Source organism: Euphorbia lathyris, chromosome 8, assembly GCF_963576675.1.
Source record: "Euphorbia lathyris chromosome 8, ddEupLath1.1, whole genome shotgun sequence".
NCBI lineage: Eukaryota > Viridiplantae > Streptophyta > Magnoliopsida > Malpighiales > Euphorbiaceae > Euphorbia > Euphorbia lathyris.
In genome coordinates, this window is record NC_088917.1 from 41,535,261 (window position 1) to 41,560,888 (window position 25,628).

Consider the following 25,628-nt stretch of genomic DNA (forward strand, 5'->3'; position numbering starts at 1 on the left):
ATTCAATATCTCCCAATTTACACGGAATGGTAAAACATCCGGGATCTTTGAGTTTGGTGGGCAAATTACTTGACACAATTGAACTACAATCTTCAGTTAGTGAAATGGATGAAATTCCTTCCCAACTGATTTTCTTTGAAATTAAATCTTTGAGCAATTTACCATAATTGGGAATTTGCGTAATCGCATCCATAAACGTCAAATTAATATGCAAATTTTTAAGTTTGTCTAAAAATGTTAAAAGTTGTTTGTCATAGTCCTTATTGCGGACTTTGTGTGGAAAAGGTGGTTTGGGTACAAAAGTTTTTGTACTGGAGTCAATTGGTGCATCTTTTTGATTTAATGTATCTTCTTTGGTCTTTAGTAAATCAGTTCCTGGCAAAGTTGAATTTCCGGGCATCTCCGGACCTAAGTAATTTTTCCCTGAACGAAGAGTGATAGCCTTAACATGCTCTTTCGGATTTTCTTCTGTATGGCTTGGAAGACTTCCCTCTTTGCGGGATGGAATTGATTTAGCGAGTTGTCCAATTTGAACCTCCAAATTATGGATGCTAGATGATTGGTTTTTAATAAGCTGATCGAATTTATTCTCGATCCGTTTAAAACCATCGTCGTGATTACTTATTTTTCCGCTCATAGCATCAATAAATTTGTCGATTTTAGAAGATAAATTGCTAATCGTATCTCTTGATTGATTTTGATAATTAGTGGTACGATTTTGATTAGTATTAGCATTGTTATTATTATCTCTCTAGTTAAAGTTAGGATGATTTTTCCATCCAGGATTATATGTATTGGAGTAAGGGTTATTAGGTTGGTTTTGCCCTTGGACAAAATTTACCTGTTCAATTTCGCTCATACCTTCATAATCCATATCCGTTTGGATTGGATTACCATTAGGATCACACGGTGCCATAAACCTATCAATTTTGTGCGATAAGGCAGAAAATTGGGCTTGCAACATCGCAACTGGATCAAGATTCACTATACCTTTAACTGATGACGTAGTTGAGGATGATGGTTTCGCTATTGGTACGTCCACGCTCCGCGGGCCACATACTGCTGTTGATTGCCATTTCCTCCAAAAGTTCTCTTGCTTGGGTAGATGTTTTCTTCATGAATAACCCTCCAAACATAGCATCCAATGAACCTCTAGTTGTAGGATTTAGTCCATTATAAAATGTTTGCATTAAAAGTTCAGCGGGCAATTGGTGGTGTGGGCATAAACGTTGAAGTTCTTTAAAACGTTCCCAAGCCTCATAAAGAGTTTCATTATCATTTTGAGAAAAAGATGTTAACTCTTTAATGACTCTTGCGGTTTTTGCTAAAGGAAATTTTTTTGATAAAAATGCTTGGGCCAATTGCTCCCAAGTCTCAAATGTTGCGGCTGGCATAGAAGTTAACCACTCTTTGGCTCGATCCTTCAAAGTAAAAGGAAAAAAGGCAAAGATTGATTGCTTCTGCAGTCACATTCGGTATTTTAAAAGTGTCACAAATTTCTAAGAAATTTGTCAAATGGGTGTTAGGATTTTCGTTAGGTAGCCCGTAAAATGTTACGTTATTTTGTAACATATTAAGTAATGCTGGCTTGATCTCAAATTGATTTGCATTAATTTGGGGTCTAACTATACTGTTTGTTACACCGGCCACTCCTGGCCTAGCGTAATCCATGAGTGTAGCCATAACTTCTGGCTCAGTAATTCTAGTTTTTATTGGAGTTTTGTTTTTCTTTTTCTTTTCTTTCTTGTTCTTTTTAAGAGTTCTTTCAATTTCTGGGTCAATAGGATCTGGTGACGTGCCTGAACTTCGAGAACTGCGCATGAACCTGAAATTTCGCACGAACCGAAACTACCTTCAAAATAGAATTTGAAAAATAAATATGTTAGTAATTTGAAATAAATAAAATATAAAAGTTTAAATAAGTATAAATAAACCTAGATTCGAAATAAAATATGAAAAATCTAAATTTTTGTCAAAAATTTTAGCGTTCCCCGGCAACGGCGCCAGAAACTTGTTGAGCGATTTCCGCAAGTGCACGGTATACGCTTGTAGTAATAAAAGATATCGATCCCACAGTGAACGTTTTTTTAACAAAAACTTATTTTGAATTGGTTAAATATACTTTTAAAATTTATAATAAGGAAAATCGTTAAATCGGATTTGGTTTTGAAATTGCTAGAATGAGAATTAGATTAGAGTATGAAGATGTTAGAAAATACTTCTGATTAGGAGTGAATTTGCAAGACAGGAACGTTTAGTACTTTTTAGAAAAGTAAACAAATATATTCGTTTGCATTAAGCAAAGAAAACAACTTTAAACTTTGTATAAATTATAACGATGAAATAAATGACGGAACCTCTAATTTTTAGGCTTTGAACTGTAGTCAATCCTCCTACAGTCGGGTTAGATCGCTACCTTAACCAAATTAAAACTCTTTCGAGATAGAAATTTGTCTAAGTTGTTCAACAAAGTTTCCTTGTAAAGATTTTGAATTAAACTACGTTTTAATGAAAACACCAGCAATCCACTTCGGATCCTTTACCAAAGTGCTGCATAAAAATCTATCGAATAGAACGGACTTTATTAGATGAAATATAAATTGATACAAGTTTACAGAGAACAAGGAGCATGAAAACATTTGACGACTTGCAAGTGAACGGGTTGTCAATCCTTTCCTTGGGTTTCGTTAGAGTTTGTCAGGCTCAGGGGCGGATTCTCTACTCAATCTTCTCGCTGAATCTTCGGAATAGAGACTGGTCTATCTACTACCAAAATGTAAACTAAATTTGAACAATGTCTAAATGCTACTGTGTTTGTTATTATTGAATAAACAATGTGTGTACATCATATTGCTTTGAACAGAAATGAAATCTAAATTCTGAATCACTTGACTCGGAATTTCTGCATAAGTTCTATACTAATCTCTTTCTTCTATATATATTTTCAACTCTCCATCAACTCTTTATTTATAGATGTTGAAGAGTCGTGGTTGAAGTGTCGTGTCCGTTGTGAAGGATCGTATCCGTTGTGAAAGGACGTCTTTATCCACCCGAACGAACGCGTTTCTTGGAATTTAACATGTGTTCATTGTACTTGGCAGAATTTCTGCACTTACCGAGAATGGCAATTCTCGGCCGAGAATGGGGGAGCATTTATTTGGTCTTCGGACGAAGGGAAGGAGCTGCTGAAGAACGCGTGTCGCGACCGAGAATTGTGGATTCTCGGTCGCGGCTTTCATAAAATTCTCTACCGAGAATTTGTTTCCTCAACCGAGAATTTGACATTTCTTCTGTTTCTGACCTCGTCTTTGTCCTCGTTTTGGTGTAATTTGATCTTCGTCGTTTTTAACTCCTTTTGTAAGGTTTTTATTCTGTTTTTGAGCTCTTTTTGTTCCTATTTGGATTTTGCCAAATATTTACGTACCTTGCAAGAAAGAAACATATTCGAGAGTAAAAGCATTCTAAACAGGTATAAGTAGCACAAATTCGTAGCAATATTGATGTAATTATTGATGATATTTTAGGTATATTTTGGGCTTAACACACCTCATCGGCAACATAGTACAAGTCTACATTGACGATATGGTCGTTCTCAACACCGAAGAACGAGATCACCCGTGAGATCTGACAGAAGTTTTCAGCATTTTTTGAGACTTCAACCTCAAGCTTAACCCGAAAAAATTCTTCTTCGACATTCGGTCAGGCAAGTTCCTCGACTGTGTGGTATCGGAGAAAGGGATCGAGCCCAATCCGACAAAAATCGAGGCAATCTTAGCAATGAAAGCACCCCGAAACCTCTGGGACGTGCAAAAGCTTAATAGGCGCCTCATCACCTTAGGACGATTTATCTCCTGCTCGGCGCAGCACTGCCTCCCTTTCTACAAAGCAATCATGAAGAGCACCCTTTCACCTGGTCAATGGACTGCCAAGCGGCTTTCGATGCCATCAAAATCTTCCTCACCACTGCGCCGCTACTTTCGGCTCCAAAACCAGGATGGGACATCCATCTTTACCTCACCATCGCAGAAGAGGCAGTCGTAATGGCACTCACTCAGACGGAGGGCAGCGAACTGTTCCCTATCTACTTCCTAAGCAAGGTACTCAAGGGAGCCGAGATCTGGTATTCGAAAATCGAAAAAACTCTATTCGCCATAACACAGGCTTCGAAACGCCTGCGGCCATACTTCCAAGCTCACACCATCATCGTCAAGACAAACTACCCACTGAAGAAGGCAGTCCAGAAGCCCAAGGTTTTCGGGCGTATAACTAACTGGTCTATCCGCCTCTCGCAATTCGACATACGCTGTGAAGCTCGAACCACAATTAAGGCACAAGTGCTCTCGGATTTCCTCATTGAATTTACCGACGCGACGACTGCCAACCTCACTCCAAACGCTGACAACAGTAACGTCGACCAATGGTACATGAGTGTGGATGGGTCATATGGCCCAAGACGAGCAGGCACCGACATCGCCATCCGGGGACCACACAATCTCCACCTACGATATGCCATTCGACTCAACTTTCCAACCACGAATAATCAGGCAGAGTATGAAGCATTGATAGCAACTCTCCGATTGGCCAAAACTTTGGTAAAGGGACACCTAACAATATACTCATACTCTAAACTCATCGTATGCCATATCAACGGCCCTTACAAGGCCAAGGACCCCACTATGTGCTTGTATCTGAAGCTAGCGAAGACCCTCCTCCATGATCTCACGAGCAAAGGAGTTACATTCACCCTGATTTTGATTCCACCAGAAGGGAATGAGGAAGCAGACGGCATAGCTGCCCTCGCAGCGGAAGAACAATCCACCGACCTGAATACCCTCATAGAAATTTCACGCTCCCCTGCTATCAAGGCGGAGTGTTTGCTGCAGATCGACCAACGGCAACCTCGGGATGGCTGATAGGGGTCAAAAACCCCTATCTTTTAGTACGATTTAGGGACTATTTTTGTATCTTTTATTTTCTTTTTATTTATTTTAATAGCAATTTATTATTGTTTTGTCAATTTTAGGTTTTTAAATTACTTTTTAGCTTTTTATTAAATATTCCTAACTTTTATCAAGTATTTTGTCACTTTTAATAAATTAATCTCTATATGTTATTTTGAGCTTTATCTATACCCAAAATTAAGAAATTAACCTACCAAAAATAAATCAAATTTGACTTGGTAATTAAAAAGGATTTTTGGTAGGATAATTATTTAATTTTGGGTGAATTATCTAAATAATATTTTATGAGATTATGTGCAGATTTTTAGAGATAAATGTGGAGATTTTTAAGGATCAGAATCAAGGACCCACTCGGCGCATCAAATGCAAATAAAAGTCATGCAGAATATTTTGGCAAATTTTTAGGGATTATCTTTTGGCTTTTTGTATTTAAATAATTAGATTTTTTATCCCCAAAGATAAATCAATTAGATAATATTTGGAGAGTTATTTTTCCATTAGAATAGTTTTTTATTAATTAGTCTTTCATCAGGAAAGCTTTTTATTAATTAGTCTTTTATTAGGAATAAATTTTATTAATTAGTTTTCCATTAGGAATAGGTTTTAGTTTTTCATTATAAATAGTTCCATTGGTTAGGAATTATTTTTATCTTTTATCTTTGTAACTTTCTTAGCTTCCACCATGAGAAATCCTCTCCACCTCCTCCATCTCCTTCAAACCTCTATTGAAGACACCTCCGAAGCTCCATTCACCGAGGATTGCTTAAGTTCCATCCTTAAGTCCTAGGAAGATGCTTGCATTGGTAGACAAGTTCACTGAAAGGGATTTTTCTTCTTTTATATTCTGTCTAGCCTCTGATCCATGTTATGAATCCTAGGCTCATTGTATCTTCGTGACAATACTTTTCATCTTTAATATATATTATAATTTTGTTTGTTCAATTGTGTTATTGTTTAAATCTTTGTCTTACGCTTTGTCTGATTGGTTTAACTCATTCGATAATCCCAAAATTAAGTTGGCACATATTGCGAGCTGAATATGACCTAGTCAGTGCCTATAGGATTGACGACCCTATAGAAGATTAAGCCCAAATTACTGAGCCTTAGAGCTAGTTTTGGCCTTACAAGGGAATCACGAACTAGGTACCTCAGGAGGATAGGTAGGGTTAATCGCCTCGGACATAAGTGACTTAGATTAGGTTTTAATTTCGTTGTCTAAATAATCTATTTTCATTATTATCGTATCACCTCATGTCCCTTCGGGTAATTATATTGGTAAAAGATCACATAGGAGTAGAATAATTTAGATAGGAGTAGAAGTAACTTAATTAGGAGTAGGTTAACTTAATCAAAACCAATTCAAACCCCCCCCATAGCCTAGATAACACCTAAGACCAAGTAGCTCGATACTTGCAGGAATAAATCCTGTGGATTCGATACCTGGACTTGTCCAGATTTTATTACTTGATAACGACGGGGTACACTTATCCCTTAGTGAGCCTTATGTACAGAGGCACATCAATGGCGCAGCGACATAATTAATTTCCTACAAGATGAAACCCTTCCGAAAGACAAGACTTAGGCATCCCTCATAGTGTGACGGTCATGGCGATACGCCATTCATGACGGTGTCTTGTACCGTAAGGCATCTTGCCAGCCATGGCTGAAGTGCATCTCAGAGGAGGAAGGGGACCACTGTCTAAAAAAAATCCACCAAGGAGTCTGCAGCTTGCACCAAGATGCACGATCTATCGCGAAGAAGGCCCGACTTCAAGGATTCTATTAGCAGACTATGGACTCCGACGCCATCAAAATTGTGCACAATTGCCAGGAATGCCAGGTTCACACGAACACCTACCACGCCCCGGCAGCACCTTTTAAAGGCATAATCACACCATGGCCTTTCACCGTATGGGGGATCGACCTACTTGGTCCTTTTCCCATAGCACCAAATGGATAGAGGCGAAAGAAATCGCCAAAATCACTACCGACAACGTCATCTGTTTCATTAAATGCATCATCATCTACCGTTTCGGAGTCCCTCACTGTTTCATTACGGATAATGGGAGACAATTCGACTGTGCCCAATTCCGTGATTTCTTCTCGGCCTGGGGTATCAAAGGACGATACACATCATTTGCTCATCCCCAAAGCAACGGCTTGACATAAGTCAGCAATCAGACTATCTTATGCGGGATCAAAGCCCGACTGTTCGATAAAGGGCAAGCATGGCCCGACCATATCCCTTCCGTGTTATGGTCATATCGAACTACTCCGCACTCGGGAACAGGAAAGACACCCTTCTTCCTCACTTATGGAGCCGAAGCTATGGCGCCTTCCGAGGTAACCCTCCGATCACCATGATACAACAATTTCGATGAGACAAGCAACAACAAGGCTCTCGCCGAGCCGAAGAAAGACTGGAGGAAGAGCGTCTCAATGCCTTACTTCACATTACAACCCATAAGCAGAGCTTGGTGCGCTACCATGATAAGCAGATGCGCCCTTGCAATTTCCAGGTAGGAGACCTCGTACTCCGAGATGCCGCCGCCTCGCAGTCCCCGCTCGCCAAAGGGAAGCTGGGGCAATCATGGGAAGGACCATATAAGATCCACACAGTGCTGCACAACGACACCTACAAAATAGCTTCCTTAGACGGTCTGGTCTTCGACAATAGCTGGAATATTCAGACACTAAGGAAGTACTACCGGTAGCTTTTGTCAACTTCATCGTTTCTTATCAATAAAAGACGAAAGTTTCGACCTGAATTTATAATTTAATAACCACATGTTATTATCAATTATAAAACCGGCGAGCTCCTATATGAGCTACTCGCATCTCTCAACTGAATTTATAATTTAATAACCACATGTTATTATCAATTATAAAACTGGCGAGCTCATATATGAGCTACTCGCATATCTCAAACATATTATAATTTAATAACCACATGTTATTATCAATTATAAACTTGCGAGCTCCCATATAAGCTACTCGCATATGTCAACCTGATTATAATTTAATGATCACATGTTATTATCAATTATAAACTTGCGAGCTCCCATATGAGCTACTCGCATATCTCAAACTGATTATAATTTAATAACCACATGTTATTATCAATTATGAACTTGCGAGCTCCCATGTGAGCTACTCGCATATATCAAACGAATTATAATTTAATAACCACATGTTATTACCAATTATAAACTTGCAAGTTCCCATATGAGCTACTCGCCTATTCTTATACTATCATCTGGACTGCTCGCACTTCAGGAGCAGTTACTATAAATTACACGGTTATTTCTTCAGTTCAAGAGCACAAAAATTCAAAACCCGATTTGCATTTGATAAAGGCAGGAAGCTCCAACGCCTAACAAAACAGGAAAAATACCGAATAAAGCATTACAACGCTTCAAACCAATCACAAACAGCACAACAATCGCCCATATACACAAGACAATATGTTTAACAGGTACAAGCCGACCAGCAAAATAGTTCAACAAAATACTCTTAGTGATACGCTGTTAGGGATTATAGCCAGTTAATCAACTGTAGCGCAGTGGAATTGCGGTTTAAAATTTATTTCTAATCCCTTTAATTTGATCTTTGTCCGTTAACCATTGATTGAATAAAGCTTTTGATCCGTTTAGGGATATAAACATACCCGGACTGTCTCTTCTAGAGACGGCTGAAGAATCCACAAGGTAGTAAGATCTCCGTAGTCAGGTGCACGAACAGCTATTGAGCCAGAACCGGTGCTAGCCGAAGAACGAAGAAGAACTGGATGGATTGTGTAATTAGCCAAAAACTTCCTCCACTTTCTCAAGTGGTGGCTGCGATTTTGATATTGCTTCTTCAAAGCAATTTTGGTTGGCCGAGTGGTTCATTTAGGTTTTAGGCTTTTATTATATATAGTGTAGTTATTCCTAAACCTAATTGGTTTAGGGTTAATTGGTTAATTACAAAACTAATCTAATCCTCACATAATCACTTAAATAAATACCAATAGTATTTATTCTATGCAATTAGTTACAATTAGATTAAATTTAATTACCCCAATTAAATAAATAACACTAATTAATAAATTGACGTATTAGTTTGATTAATTATTCACGAATGCAATTTCATTAATTTACAAATTAATTAATTACATCCCGTAAACTAATTAACCAATTAAATACTCAACGCCTAAATCCATTAATCAATTACATTGATACAAAGTATCAATTAATCAATTAATTAACCACCAATTAATTACCTTGGCATTTTACTGTCAACCAATTAATTAATCTCATCCCTCCAGTGTACCGTTCTATAAGTTCTAACTCAGATGTTCAATGTGCACGATCCTATGGGACTATCCTTAGCTAGCAGTGGGCTCACGACCCACAGACAGTAAGTGGGTTCTAGCAAACCATTATTGCCCCTAACCAATACAGCTATTTCAGCAGTCTAAAGATGCAGAGACCATGTAGTTATCTCTTAACGTCTTTTACCATTTGATATCGATATTATAAACTAGAGGCATGGTGGCTGTCATCCTCTCTGATGTTTATGATATTTCTTGATCTTAAGTAGATTAATGAATCAGATAAGTAAACTACTTATCAGGGTGTGGCCACACACTTATCAATCTCACTTATCAAGTGGCCTGTGATATCATCTCACTGTTATGTGAGTGGTAATTCCATCACTTCACTATCAATACAAATGTGTTCACCTGTTCACCCAATCATACCCGTATTTGGCATCCTGTTACAGACCTGTTAGGCGTATGTCAAAGTGAACCTGCTCCCACATTGATATTATAATGAAATCTAGTCTGAAGACAGTTAGAGACCTACTTAAGAAAACTAATGACACAACCACCATGTAGTTTTCTCGGGCGGATCGATCCAGTCACATGTTTACAACATGTACCCATATTCACAACTGACTTATCAAGTGCTATGGCCAGTATCAATTGCTACCATACAGTCGTTGAATATACAAGTCTGTGGTCCTAATCATTCCCATGATAGAATAGACTTGGGATATGGTTTTATGATTATCAATCAATGGATTCTCTATTCATATTATAGCACAAGATATAAATGAACTAGATTAATGCCTTTATTAATGTGACACAAATAAATTTTATAAGAACCAATGCCTATGAACTAGGGCACACCAACATACGCAACATAATCCGGATTTGGAATGGCTTCATCATCCATGAAGGCTTGATGCATCGATCGCCAGTCACTACACTCATCCTTATTATGCCCGTTCTGCCTGTGGTATGAGCAGGCCTTGCCCATATGAGTCACCCGATGATTTGGATCCGTCGGAATAGGCCCTACCACGCCCTGCCTGGCAAACTCTAAAAATACAACACTACGAGGCTTCACCGGATCCACGAACGTCAGCCCGTTGGGTCGAGACAGAGAAGCATGACGACCTACTTGTCGAAATTCTACTTCCGCAGGTAAATTCAGTATTCGATCCGTCTCATCCGATAGGAGCCTCCTAATCCATGATGGGTGCAGATTCAGCACCGGCGCGACCATCTCATCTGGCTCCACGAAGCCGATCCCCTTCTGATACCAAGCACCCTTGTCCGTGGTAGACAAAGCACTAACCACGATGTCACACGAGTCGGTGGTCGAGCCAGTATACGACGTATAATTCTAACTTTCTAAAACACGGGTTTTGGAGCTCTCTCCCCGACTCATCCAGACCGGGGATGCGTACCGAGCTTTTCTCTCGCTCACATAATCTGCTGCCGGAGGTGGGTAATACACGTAAGGGTGAGGCATCACTGAAATTGCCTGCTGCACTTCAAGGACCTTCGCCGGATCGACAATATCGCGCAGAGACATCGCAAGCAAACAACACAAGTATGTCACCAAATATTTTGACTCTAAGCTGAAAAACGGAACCCATTTATAGCATAACAGTGACATGACATGAAAGACAGCACAAAAAAGCAACCATCAAATCAAATATCTGGCCATCATAGCAAAATGGAAAATTAATGCTCCATAATCTAACAAAAGATTCGCAAAAGTACGAGTTATAATTACAACAAAGCTAGCCTAAACAAACTAGCTATTTCTTCTTCTGGAAGCGTTCTCAAAACTCAACGGCTTTCGCCTCCTCCCCGCGATCATAGATCTTCGGCGCGAACAACACTTCTGGCGGAACAGCAAAACCAGCGACGTGCGCTGCGGTCATAACCATCATTTGGTCCAGCTTCACAAGGTTCTCCTCTCGCTTCGCAGCAAAGGCTCGAAGATCGGCAACCTCTTTACGAGCTACCTTAAGTTCCCGCCCGAGCCTCTCTTTCTCTGCCAGTAAGTCCGACCTCTCCTTGCTCACAACAACCAGTTGCGTCTTCTTCTGGACCAAGGCCTCTTTAACCTGCCGCACCCAGCGACATCATTCTTTAGTAGGAACTTGGAGCGATGAAGCTCCTTCGAGTCCTTGTCCACTTTCTGTTTCAACTTCTCCTTCTCCCCTCTCTCCAAGCTTAGCCGCTCGCCCAAGCGGGTCAGTTCAGCGGACTGTGCATCCAGAGTTTTGTTGGCCTCCACGATGTTCGCATTCGCTTTCTCTAGATCAGCAACGGCGTTCCGCAGTGCATCCTCCATCGAATGGAAGGCATTTTCATCGTTCACACATATGTCGAATATGCGGTTCGAATTAGCAATCACCTGCGAGCAACGTAAGAAGTTAAAACAAAGTAGAGATCAAACCAAAGTAGAGATCAAACCAAACAAAGACAAGGATCTTACCACTCCAAGGGCAGACAACACCTCTAGCCCAATGTCAATCTTTGACACATCAGCCATTCGCTTCGAATCCTCGGGAATCTTTGTTATCCTAGCAAGTGCTCGTGGGAGATCGGAACTCATCATATCCGCACCAACCGACAAGCTCTGGATAAAGTCCATGTACCTTGCCACTTTGGAATCCATCCTCGACATCAGGTCCGGATGATCACCAAGCCGATCCACCAAATCCTCAGCAAACACAGCCTCCACTTCAGTACGAGTTCATTTCGAACTCTCACCCTTTTCTCCCTCGGCTTTAGCTTTCTCCGTCTCGCATCCAGCACCTTCCACCGCCTTCAGTTTCTCCTCGCGAAGTGCTTTTCTTTTCCGATGACCAGATCGCTCTGACCTTCCCTCCACATTCTCTACCCCAAGTAAGGCAACCTCAGCCCCCTCGGCAACCCCTTTGTCGCACGGGCTCACCATCGGCCTCGCAAGGGGAATGATGGGATCCACTTCTACATCGTCGGAAACCTCGATCACACCGCCCATACTCTGTACCACTTGGTTCGCATCTTCTAGAGAAGTAAAGGAAGCTAACGAGGCTGAGGCCCCTTCGAATGCCTCGACATGAGTCATCATCCCGACACGGAACTCATTCATATCAAAATCCATGCTAACCCTCGGATCTCCAACACCTGCAAACCAGCGAGCAAGTAATTAGGAAACAAACAAGTACTAGCAAAATTCAAATCTACCCAAAGATCCCCCGATGCCTCACCTACAACCGCCACATTGACGGTAATGGACTCCAGTTCGGCCAGATCCCCCTTGGTGAACCGATACCCTTTCTTCCATCGCTCAAAATTGGCCATAGACCACCCCGATAACTGTGCCATCCTCCATTGATTAAAAATATAGTACCCGGAGGCCAAAAAGTGCCCGATCAGTTGGTCGACGTCCTGATTATGCTCTTTATCACAAGGAAGACCTTTGAGATATGTCACCAACTGCTCCTCCGATTCTAGCATCTCCCGGGGGACTAACCACCGATCAGAATCCATGGGATCCTCGTTCCAGACGACCCGAAAAGGGAAATTACCGTCTAACTTACGGACCAGCAAATAACCATGCCGCCACTCATTGATCTTATCTTTAAGCCCACAGAGCACTTTAAACTTCTGGTGGGAGAACGTCACATGTTGCGAACGCGGACCCTTGTTCGGACGAAAGAACTGGCAAAAAGCAAGCCCAGTTGCTTGATACCCGGCCGATCTGCACAACGAGTAGAAGGCTACCATCATCCTCCACCCATTCGGGTGGATCTGACCAGTGCAAATGTAATACTCCTTCATCACTTTAATAAAAAAGGCAACAAGGGCAATCGCATTCCCGATTCTAGTTGCTTCTCATACATGACGAGCTCATTTGCTTCACCTACATGACAGGTGCCATCCTCCTTGTGAAGCGCGATTAGCTCATAAGGCTCCCCTATCTGATAGGCCACCGAGAGAGAGGCCAAGTCCTCGGACACGATAATACTATATGCATCCTCCATTGAATAAAAATCCGGCCTTTTTGGTCGCTGAGACTTTCCAAAATGCTTACCATCAGACCCCGCGACACTAGGCAACCTCGACCACACATTGGCCCTCATTCTTTCGTATAAGGTTTTGAGGGTTTCGCCTTCCTTTATGAGACCGTCTGGCACCTCCACAGTCACTTCGTGGATACCCGTCGCAACACCACCAACCGACCGTGCTACACTAAGATCGGCACGCGGCACCAAAGGTCGTCATTTCTTTGTCATCTTCCCTTGATAAGAACCATTCTCACCCTCCGAATCTATCCGCCTCTTACGCTTCAACGACCGATTGCGTGAAGGGTCTCGAAGGACGAAATCACCTGGAATCACAAGTGGCAATCGTTTTAAGGCTCCTCGAGAAGAACCCTCCGACATAATCCTCTCCCCCAAAAATTAAAACAAAATCAAAATGAAGCAAATATGACGAGTAACTGACCTCGCTCTGAGCAACGATGGTCAAAAAGGGACTCCTCACATCAACGCACGCCGAAAGCCGGCCGATAGCAACTCCAAGTGGTGGCAAACGGGAGCCAGAAGTGAAACGAGCAATGCGTAAGGATAGAGAACACAGGGAAGCACCGAAAGAGGAAATACAGAGAGCAAAAAACTGGGCATGAATCTCTCTCCCACCCTTTACATCAAGCTAAAAAGGCACCTGCACAACGCTCCAATCGAGATAAGTGATGGCGCATGTAGTAGGGAATTTATAGCAAGCATTTAATGTTAAAGCATTACGGGGGCACACGCGTGGAAGTCCAACAGTTTTCTTACGCTCGGATGAACAGAACGTACACGTTTCATTAAACCAAGGAGGCACCCGACGCTTTTTAACACCTCGAATGCAATACTCGAGCAGCGACCTCGCGGGGGGGGGGGGGGGGGGAGAGGGGACTACTTGATAAGGTATGTGAAACAAGCCCATTTAAGCCCACTAAGAGTACTGGTGGAGGCCCAATCCCACTAATAGAGGCCTATAAATACGCTCATTCAATTAAGGTAACAGGAGATACTCTCACACTTGTTCTTTGAATAGATGCTTAACTAACACCTTTGAACAACTAACTTTCTTGATTGTCGGAGTATCCGCAGGGACCGCTCCCCACACATGGACGATACTCGAAGGACCCAAGGCATCGAAGAGCTTACTGGGCCACTATAGTTCGTTACCTAATTATGATATATATATAAAATGTAGATGATCCGATTCATGACTAAAAGAAAATTTAATGAATTATCAAAAATTGATAAAATTTGTAAATGTTAGAAATAAATTTAATTTTGCTGTTAATTTTATAAATAAAATTGCACTTTTAGAAATTAAAGATAAAATTACGGATAAAGAGGAGTTCAAAAGTAAATTTTTTTTTCTCTCCTGGTGTGAGAGTCTCGTCTTGTCTCTCCTTGTGTGGGAGTTTTGTCAATTCCTATTATTTTTCTTCGGCGATTTTTTCTCCGACGGCTTTACTCCCTTTCAATCCTAAACCCTAAGACGCCTATTGCATTTGCTGGTCATATGTTCTAAACTCAATTTGTGTTTTGCTGCGATATGGAATCAGCGATGGATGGTTTGTCAATCACCGAGGAAGAAGAAAACACACTCGACTTTTTTGATCGAATCAGGCCGGCTGGGATCAAAGCTCGGAATCTTTCTATGATAGGCAGGTTTGTTTCGGACAAACCAATTAATTTCAATGCTATGAAAAATCATTTAGCAAGCTTGTGGAGACCTGGGAAGGGTATTGCCATTACTGAATTAGGGTCAAATCTCTATGAATTTGAGTTTTTTCATATAATTGACCGCGATAGGGTTGTTTCGGGGGGGCCTTGGTCCTTCGACAATTATCTATTAGTCTGGAGTGAATGGCCTGATGGTGTATTACCAAAGGATATTCCATTGCAATTCGCGGCATTTTGGATACAAGTATATGACCTACCTTCAGGGGCATTCTCAGAGAGTATTGGGAAGCAGATTGGAGATTATATAGGAATATTCCAAGAGTATGATAACTCAAAAGAATTAGGGGTAAGGCGTACCTTCTTGAGAATCCGTGTTAAGGTGGATGTTACTCAACCACTCAAGCGATGCAAACGAATGAGAAAAGCACAACAGGAATGGTCATATATTCATTTTAAATTTGAAAGATCGATTATTTTCTGCTATATTTGTGGTATCCTTGGACACTCTGAAAGATTCTGTAACACTCTATTCACTACCACAGATCTTCCAGTTAAGCAGGAATGGGGCGAATGGTTAATGGCTCCTGTGAGAAGAGGAGGAGAACAGATCGGAGCCCGGTGGCTTAGAGAATCTAGTGTAGGGTCGAGTTCTAGTATAAGTGTGGATAACCGAAGGTTTGTGTTAGGAGACAGGTTACCGTCAGATTGTATAATGAGAGCAACGTTAAGAATGAAATCTGGGAAGGAAAATTCATCTTCTGTTGGGGGTGGTCGACAAAATGAACCTAAACAAGCTAACGAGACTATGGACCTTGGGGAGGAGGAGGGGATGGATCTAGTGGAGCAAAAGAAGAGGAGGCGAGATGATGCTGCTATGAGTAGTAAATGGGTAGAGAGCTCACATGAAGTGATTAATTCAATAATTTGGTGCTGGAAGCTTTTGGTGGTAACACAGATCTTTCAAGCCCCTCTATCACAGAACCGGTGAGGCCTACGGAGCAGGCTCACCGAGCATTATGAATTGCTTGAGTTGGAACTGCCGGGGATAAGGGAACCCCAGGGCGGTTCATGCACTTGGTGAGTTAATTAAAGCTCACAACCCTAAATTGGTGTTCCTTATGGAAACACTTGTCAATAAAACAAAAATTGAATTGATTAGGAAGCAGTTTAAGTATGAAATATATTTAGCGGTTGACTGTGTTGGTAGGAGTGGAGGTTTAGCTCTATTCTGGAAAGAGAATCATAGTGTTTCGGTACAAAGCTTTTCCTCTCACCACATTGAGGTCACTGTTCACTCTGAGGATGGAAGTGATTGGAGATTTGTTGGTTTTTACGGGTATGCTGATAGGGGTCGTCATCAGGAATCTTGGCAACTGGTCAGGCAGCTAGCAATTCGATCGAATTTACCTTGGATCATGTTAGGGGATTTTAATTGTATTATCAATCAGGGGGAGAAAGTTGGTGGAGCTTCGTATCCAAATAACCTGATGAACGCTTTCAAGGAAACAATTAGAGATACTGGTCTTGATGAATTATATCTATCTAGAGGATGTTTCACATGGGAGCGTGGCCGTGGTTCTGATATGTGGATTCAAGAGAAACTTGACAGAGGTTTTGGTTCGGCAACTTGGTTTGAGAAATTTCCCCTTTATAATTTTGTTATTCAGACTGCTGCTTATTCAGATTATAAACCATTGCTTCTGTATACATCACCGAGACTTCAATCTTTTTTTCGGAGTAGATTTCCTTTTGAGTCGGCATGGGTGAAAGAAGAGGGATTTAATGGCATGCTGAGGGCGTGCTGGCAGGCTGAAGAATCTAGAGCTGTGCTTCCAAAGCTTGCTGCGTGCGCTGCATCGATGGAGCAGTGGGGAAGAAAGTTTAAAAATCGTTTTACAAGACGAATTGTTCATTTTAAGCATAGACTTTCAGTATTACGAGAGAAAACTGATCATCAATATATTACGTACTACTTATATGCTAAAAGTCAGTTGAATCATTGGTTGGAAGTTGAGGAAGCTTATTGGAAACAAAGAGCCAAAGCGTTTTCGTTGGTGGGGGTGATGGAAATACCCGGTTCTTTCATGCTCAAGTGAAAAATTGTCAGCAACAGAACAATGTGAAAGGTTTGAGAGATTCCGAGGGTATACTTCAAAAAGGAAAAGTTGAAATGGAGCAAATCGCACTGAATTATTTTAACCAATTGTTTGCTGTGTCTACTAATCAGCCTAATGATATTATGTCAGTAATGCCACGGGTTGTTACGGATGAAGTGAACAGAGAATTAATGACCCCGTTTGTCATTTCTGAATTCAAAGAGGCTATTTTTCAAATGCGTGATGACAAATCACTAGGGCCTGACGGTCTATCTCCTGGGTTTTATCAGCAATATTGGGATTTAATTGGTCCTAAGATTTTCAATGCTTGCAAAGGTTGGCTTGATAGAAATGAATTTCCTGCAGAACTTAATGATACTATCATTGTGCTAATACCAAAATGTGAGAATCCGGAACTGATGTATGAGCTTCGCCCAATTGCACCCTGTAATGTGCTATATAAACTCATTGCTAAGGTACTTGCTAACCGTCTTAAATCTTTTCTGCCTGATATCATCTCTGAATCACAATCGGCTTTTATTCCGGGTAGATCGTTAGTGGATAATGTGCAAATTGCGTTTGAATCTCTGCACTATATGAAAAGAAATACCAAGGGTCAGATTAGTGAAGTTGCGCTGAAATTGGATATCAGTAAGGCGTATGATTGGGTCGATTGGAAATTTCTGAGAGATGTCATGATCCGAATGGGTTTTCAGGATAAGTGGATTGAATGGATAATGCTGTGTGTTTCAACGGTGTCTTATCAAGTCGTGAGTAGTGGTATGAATGTCGGACCAATTAAACCTGAACAGGGGCTTAGGCAAGGGGACCCTTTATCACCGTACTTATTCATTTTATGTTCAGAAATTCTTTCTCGTTGATTTTACAGGCTGAACAAGATGGAACCTTACACGGGCGTCGTGTTAAGAGGGGTGCCCCGAGTGTGAGTCATTTGATGTTCGCTGACGATAGTTTCTTATTTTTTAGGGCAAATTTGGATGAGTGTCAGACGATTAGTAATATTTTGGCTCGTTACGAGGAAGCTTCCGGGCAGGCTATTAATCATAGCAAATCCGGGATCTATTTCAGCAGCAACGTCTCCAACGATTTGAGGATTGCTATTTCTAAACAGCTGCAAGTCCATAATCCGCTGGATACGGGTCGGTATCTGAGATTACCTTCACTAATTGGTAAATCTAAATCTGCTGTTTTTGCTTTTCTTCGTGAACGTCTTAGGAAACGTCTGAGTAGTTGGAGTTTCCGTTTTCTATCTATGGCTGGAAAAGATGTTTTACTCAAGTCAGTATGTCAGGCTATTCCTGTATTTTGTATGAGTACTTTTCTGATCCCACGGGCTTTGTGTGAGGAGCTCCAGCGTATGATGAATTCGTTCTGGTGGGGAAAAAAAGCAAATAGAAGTCAAAATATCCATTGGGCTAGTTGGAAAAGGTTGAGTAAGGAGAAGAAGAATGGGGGCCTTGGTTATAGAGAATTACATGAATATAATCTCTCTTTTGGGTAAACAAGGCTGGAAATTTATTCAGCATCCACATAGATTGGTAAGACGTATTTTCAAAGCTAAATATTTTGCTAATGATGCTTTCATTTTCTCTAAATTGGGCAATAACCCTAGCTATGTTTGGAGGAGTGTGTGGAGTTCGAAATCAGTCTTGAGTGTTGGTCTAAGATGGTCTATTGGTTCTGGTAGGCAAATTAGTTTTTGGAGAGATCATTGGGTACCTGGTAATCAAAATTTTAAAATTCAATCTTCTTGCCCAACGGGTGCTGAAGATCTTAGGGTGGCTGATTTGTTTATTGACGGAACCCGCATCTGAGACAAGGGTAAAATTGAGGGATTACTGATTCCGAGTGAGGCTGCTGAAATTCTGAATCGTATTGTACCTTTTTCCACTCGCAATGATCAATTGATTTGGCATTGGACTAGAGACGGTATTTACTCCGCGAAGTCTGGTTATAGAGCCATTGAGATACATAATGAAATCACGGAACATCAGGATGGCTGGGAAGCTGTTTGGAGATTAAAAATTCCTCCTCGAGTTCGAATGTTCTTATGGAAAGTTTGCTCCAACCTTTTACCGACTCGTTGGCGTTTATCTTGTCGACATGTTCCGATTGCATCGTCTTGTATCTACTGCCTGTCGGACATTGAGCATGACTTTCATCTATTTTTAGGATGTCCGGATGCTATTCGCTGTTGGGAGGCTGCAGAGGATTATGCCCGTCCGTGGCAATGAAGCTATCAACGATTGGATACATAACTTCTGTTCTACGGCCTCGGAGGAACAAATTCGTAAAATTGCTCTTGTCTTATGGTGTATTTGGCAGAAGCGGAACATGTTGATTTGGAATCAAAAAGAGGAGATTTGGGTTGTACTGATTAGAAGAACGAAAGGCTGGTTTGCGGACTGGTTGAAAGCGCAGAATGTGACTTCTTTGTCGTCATCGTCGCATAGCAGCAGGTTGAGGGGAGGACGAGCTAAATGGAGTCCACCACCGGCAGGTTCCTGGAAATGTAATCTGGATGCAGCCATTTTTACGGCTGTTAATAAATGTGGTTTTGGGGCTGTACTGAGGGATTCTAATGGGGAATTTGTGGCATTATATAGCTCTCATTGTGAGGGGAGAGCAGATTCGAAATTTGTTGAAGTTTTTGCTTTACGTCAATGTCTTCAATGGATAAATTCGATGCGGTACCAACGAGTCTTTTTTGAAACTGATGCCAAATCTATTGCGGATAGTATTCATTCAAACATTTGGATTTATCCGAGTATGGTCAGATAATATTTGACTGCAAGCTCATTTTACAATCTAGACCAAATTTTTCTGTGTCGTTTGTACCGAGATTAGCGAATAGGGTTGCACACAATATTGCTCGTAATATTTGTTCTTATACTAGCTTTTATATGTCTTTTTTTACTTCCTAATTGGTTAGAGGAGTGCATTTGTACTTATTCTTTATCTTTTCTTAATTGAAGTTTCCTTTATTAAAAAAAAAATAAAAAAAAAAAATAAAGAGTTTGTTTTTATTAAACAGAAACGACGTTGATGGGTGCATAGCATGCCACCGGCGCAAAGTAGATAATGGAACCAGTCATATCAAGGGCCCCATAATTTCTGGCTTTGCGAAGCCCTCAGGAAAGTTGAGAGAGAGAGAGAGAGAGGGGCTTCTTCTCTCAGAATATTTCAAGGCAGTTATCTTCACTTTTGTCCTTAATTTCTATTCCTATTTTTTATCTGAAAAACTTGTTTGATTTCCTATAATTCGGCTATCTGCTAGATTCTTAGCTCTCCTTGTTTAAAATTACAAATCATATACTTGGAAACCTTGAGAATCAATTGAAACCTTTTGGATATTTTATATATGGGAATAGCTACTTGATTTTGGAAGAGTTCCATCGATTTTGACTCTATCTCTCTTTCTCTCGCCTGTTTTTTGTTCCTCTTTCGCTGATATCTGAAAATTTGAGCTATATATTTAGGGTTTTAACCTTTTCTTTTGTTGGGGAAGGAAGAGGAGTATTATCCATGAAAGGGGAAGTGCAATTGGAGATGGTGGGCGCAGAAGGGAATCACACCGACTCTGATCCTCTGCTGGTAAACCAGGCTGATTCATTATCGCCGCCACCTATAATTTCGACTGAAATTAACTCTGAAGAAGATATTGAGAACGGCTCTATTCCTAGCTGCCGCATTTGTCTCGAGAGCGATTGCGAACCAGGTGATCGACATTCCTAACGAGTTCGTATTTTATTTCAGTTTTCGAATATGTGATTGCTGAACTTTACTTGATATTGATTCATAAAGTCGGGGGTTTTTTTTTTCTTCTTTAAAATCATCTCTTGAGTGATTATGTGTGTATATATATATTGGGGGGCGGGTTGATGACTGATAATATGGAGTTTGTTCAATAAATAAGTAGAATTGGGCCTCACCCGTACACCAATCTCATCCTTTGTATGAAGGTCATATATATGGTCCAGGTTAGAGGGAGAAAACACTAAATGGATTGACTACCATGTAGTTGCTATATAGAACTAGCAACCTCTATGCTGAATTGCTGATTGAAGAGGATGAAGAGGAGTTATCTAGTTGTTTGTTCTAGGTTAGTCTTGGATGAGTTTAGGAGGTTTTCTTTCTTCTTGATTATACCCCAGTTCTTGTTACATTCTATGGGGAAAAAAGATTGATTGTTCTATCATCTATATTTCTTGAGAGAATGGATAGTTCAAGTTCCGAAGTTAAGGAAAATATGTCCTTCCATTATTGGTTTTGGATAAGAAATTTGAGGAAAAATATGCGGTTTAAAGTAGCTTGAGAATGACTAGATTCATCTATACAAACTAGATTTATAGTGCACCTAATTTTTGTGCGTTTGAATCCCGACCCTCGAGATGCCAGTTGCATATATGGTTGTCTTAAGGTGGATACCAGAGCATCTTCAATGTAATCCAATAATTGCATTTGTGTACTCCGAATGCTATTATGTGTGCATTGCTACTCACATCAGCATTCATATTGCTAGCAACTTCTTTTTTTCTTTTTACTGTTTGTTTTGATTTATTTTCTGTCAACTTTGAGGTATGCCCTCGTACAGCACAAAGTAAATACCAAGACACCATTTGTAATTGTTATCTGAAGTAAAGCTTATTGAAGTTGTTTCTTTTGATTTATCTTTTTTCGTTTTTCAATTACCATTACGTATAGTTTCCCTCTAAATGTTGAAGTTTGTTGTTTCATTTGTTCTTCTTTCAGCTTTTATTATCTAAATGGGGTTTGTTTGATTTTATAGGTGATGAATTAATATCCCCTTGCATGTGCAAAGGCACACAACAGTTTGTCCATCGCTCATGCCTTGATCATTGGCGCTCAATTAAAGTGAGTATTACCATCCATGATTCAACATTAATAAAAATTTCCATCTTTTCACTTGTTAGTACATACATTGTTTATTTTGCCTTTATTCTGTTACTCTTGATTCTTTGGCAGGAAGGATTTGCTTTCTCTCACTGCACAACTTGCAAAGCTCAATTTCATCTTCGAGTTGAATTATTTGAGGACAACTCGTGGCGTAGAATGAAATTTAGACTTTTTGTGACAAGAGATGTTGTCATTGTATTTTTGGCAGTGCAAACTGTGAGTGATTTCTCTCTTTTGGTTCTTGTGTCACAAACAAATTGGCATGCATATAATCTGCTTTCTTTGTCGGGTTTTTTCTTGCGTTTTTTTTTTTAAATGTTTTGTGTAGAATTTAAATGACATGGAGGAATATAATCTTTGTGCTTTTGAGATAGAAAGGTTTTAGCCGATTCAGTGGACATTCTTTTCTGGCCTAAAGATATTGATTTCAAGGGCTTATTTACCTAGCTTGGCTTGAGCATCATCATCTAATTTGAACTTAAGAATCATCTTCAATTTTGAGGTTTTGTTTATATTTTCTTTTGTTTCAGAATCGTTCCTTTATCTTACCGTTTGTGTCCCACAGATAATCGCTGCAATGGGTGGCTTTGCATATCTTATGGATAAGGATGGTGCCTTCAGAAACTCATTTAGTGATGGTTGGGATCGAATCTTGTCAAAACATCCTATACCATTTTATTATTGTATAGGTAATTCTGTATTTTCTGAAGTTGCTCTGTGATTTATATATTTACTATAGTAGGAATGGAATTCTGTCCCAAATTTTATATTGCAAAGTAATTTACTCGCGCTATTATCACTATCTTTTATTTTCTTTGATATATGAAATAAGAGGGTACAAAATTTTATTTTTCTTTGTTACATCTAACTTCCTGAGTGGAAAATAGATTGTTTCGGTGCTCCTCTGTGCTGTTACTCTATGTTGCAAATTGCCATATTTTTCACATTTCTTTCCAAATGAAACACAAACACCAGCAAGAATTTGCCGAGATATTTGTTTGTTGTCTCCTAAACATAAGAATTGTGTTCACGAACTCTTATTATTACTTATCGAGTTCATCTGGAAGTTAAATGGCCAGTAGTCCCTATATAAGGATATCATCGATATCTATTTTCCACGATTTTTAATGTGTAGGGGCTTTGCTCCTGGTTATGCTCATACTGTTTCTAGTTTTCTTGTCGATAAATAATTATGAGATGTTTGATTGTCACATTGGACCTTCCAAACAAGTTTGTCGATAAACTAAAGCAGTTATGTGCATTTTGACAGGTTGTTTGTAACTGTGTTGGTAAAATTGTAATATTTTAGGCAGTTTTTTGGTGATTTTCTTATACATGACATACTTAGTTTGCATTTTGGCAGGTTGTTTGTGAATAATGGTTAGCCAGTTTGTTCAAATATTCTGTTAGATGGGGTAAAATTGATCTTCCTTGGAAATGTTAGGGATAAATATGCAGTTCCCCAAAAACGATAGGGGAAAAATTGGATCTTATCCCTTAATTTTTATTTGTTTGGTCACAATAGTTTCATAGTCTTAGGGCTTATTTCTGTATATAGTGTACATGGCCCCTATACTGTTAGTGGTGTAGGCTGCTGACTAACCTCTGTTTTGGATACTTTGTTATAAAATGCACCAACAGGGGTAGTGGCGTTCTTTGTGCTTCTTGGGTTTTTTGGCCTAATTCTACACTGTTCTTCCTTCAATACTAATGATCCAACAATGGCTGGGTGCCAGAACTGCTGCTATGGATGGGGAATTTTAGACTGTTTTCCTGCTTCGATGGAGGCATGCTTTGCATTGGTTCTGGTTTTTGTGGTTATCTTTGCCATTCTTGGCATAGCTTACGGTTTCCTTGCTGCCACCATGGCCATTCAGAAGATATGGCAGAGACACTACCACATACTTACTAAGAGGGAGCTCACAAAGGTAGGTAAATCTTTCTATTGTTTTTCGTACAGTCTTCTATTCGTCCATTAAGACCAGCTTTTAGGGACTGTTTGTTTGGAGGGAGAGAGATTATTTCTTTCAATTCTCAATCTGATGGGATTTGGAGTGCTTACAGTAGTGAAAGTTTGACAGGAATACATAGTAGAGGATCTACATGGCTGTTATACACCACCAAAATTGGATCCTGAACATGAAGAACGCCTGAAAATGCTCAAGCTTTTGTGACCCTACATTACAACGATAGATGATGTTTGTAAAACTGTTTATTTTATAGAGAAAGGATTTACATTAGCAGATTCTCAGTTTAAGACCCTTGAAAACTTGCAAATATAAATAAATGAGTGCCCTAAATGTTGTTAGGAAAATGCTTGTAAATGTGTTAGAGCAACCATATAATTCCATAATTGTAGCCTAGCTGGAAAACGATAAGATTCCAAGGGGGCAGGGCAGGGCAGTTTATTTTATTGGCGCTGGAGAAACTTTTTGTTTCTATTATTTGCACTGCTCGAGATTTTCAAGTATTGGAGATCAATTTAATTTTAGCAGCTTTACAATTTCAACATCATTGTTTTCAAAAGAGAAAAAATTGAATTCACGTCCCTCAGATATTATATATATATATATATATATATATATATATATATATATATATATATATATTTTTTTTTTTTTTTTCAAAATGAATGTCTGAACTAATGAATTTATCAATTTGGTTACTAACCAGTCACTAACTGATTAAACCAATTAATAACCAAAATTTATTATAATAACTAAAAAAATGAATAATTAATATAAAGTAAATAGGAGTATTTTGATATTAACTATAAGTAAAATTATAAAACATACAATAATGTTATATAAACTTATAAAATAATTTGGTATTATTTATAATTTTCGATTTGATTTGGTATCATTTATATTTTTAAGTAAAAATTGAACTGATAATCAAAACTGAAAAATCATAAAATACTACCGAAACCAAACCAAATATAAAAAATAGTTGAACCATAATTTTTATTTTAGGGTTAATTTCAAAAACATGCATGTGGTTTTGCGAAACATTTTCGCAGATCGGTTTTTATGTAAAAAGAAACCATGCGATTTGGTCCGTTAGCAAAATTGTAAATTTCTAGCATCAGGATGTTAGATTGATGACGTGATAAGAGGTATTTTTGTCAATTTTTTTACACTTTTTGATGTTACAAAAGTAAGATTTTATTTTATTATTATTTTTATTTCTTCGTCTTCTTCCATTCTTTAGAAATTCCAGAACAAAGAATTCAACTTTTTTTCGAATGTTGAATGCATATATTATATCTGAAAACATAATAGTGCATCTCCGTCTTTTTTCTAGGATCAGGAGCATAAGCTAATACTCTTAAATTTAAAATCTAGGTTTTGAACATCAATTTCAGTAAAGATAAGGTATTTTTTAAAGGACCATCTTATATTATTATTTTTAGTGATTTTCTATCTTTGCTATTTTTTGCTGGCGTTATTGAAGAACTTGTGTCTGATGGCGTGGTTGAAGAGAGAGTATCTGCATTAGGAAATTGTATATATCTTCCTCCTGTCCATATATGATGTTATATCCTCTCTTTTATTCATATTCATGAACTCCATTCAATGATTTCAAATGTTATCTTCCACAAATTTTTAGTCAA

At 39.4% G+C, this 25,628-nt stretch overlaps 1 protein-coding gene and 1 non-coding gene across 3 annotated transcripts; both read left to right on the top strand.

Annotated features, from left to right (window-relative positions):
- Window positions 1-1,206: 1,206 nt before the first annotated feature.
- Window positions 1,207-1,313, top strand: LOC136205009 (small nucleolar RNA R71). The gene has a single exon (XR_010675817.1). It is a non-coding gene; the product is annotated as a small nucleolar RNA R71 (small nucleolar RNA).
- An 18,854-nt stretch (window positions 1,314-20,167) lies between these two features.
- On the top strand, window positions 20,168-24,524 carry LOC136202881 (uncharacterized). 2 transcript variants are annotated; one of them, XM_065993839.1, is made up of 7 exons: window positions 20,168-20,286; window positions 20,607-20,816; window positions 21,888-21,973; window positions 22,085-22,231; window positions 22,581-22,704; window positions 23,657-23,943; window positions 24,097-24,524. In XM_065993839.1, the coding sequence occupies exons 2-7, from the start codon at window positions 20,624-20,626 to the stop codon at window positions 24,187-24,189; spliced, it is 930 nt and encodes a 309-aa protein (XP_065849911.1). In that variant the 5' UTR covers window positions 20,168-20,286; window positions 20,607-20,623; the 3' UTR covers window positions 24,190-24,524. The 2 variants fall into 2 exon arrangements, with proteins under 2 accessions (XP_065849911.1, XP_065849910.1); XM_065993838.1 differs by lacking the exon at window positions 20,168-20,286 and having other exon boundaries at window positions 20,293-20,816.
- Window positions 24,525-25,628: the final 1,104 nt, after the last annotated feature.

Bases quoted from the DNA above. Each gene is read 5' to 3' on its own strand.
- LOC136202881 (XM_065993839.1), top strand. From the start codon at position 20,624: ATGAAAGGGGAAGTGCAATTGGAGATGGTGGGCGCAGAAGGGAATCAC. The intron at 22,232-22,580 runs GTGAGTGATTTC...TGTGTCCCACAG, and splicing joins TATTTTTGGCAGTGCAAACT to ATAATCGCTGCAATGGGTGG. The intron at 22,705-23,656 runs GTAATTCTGTAT...ATGCACCAACAG, and splicing joins ACCATTTTATTATTGTATAG to GGGTAGTGGCGTTCTTTGTG.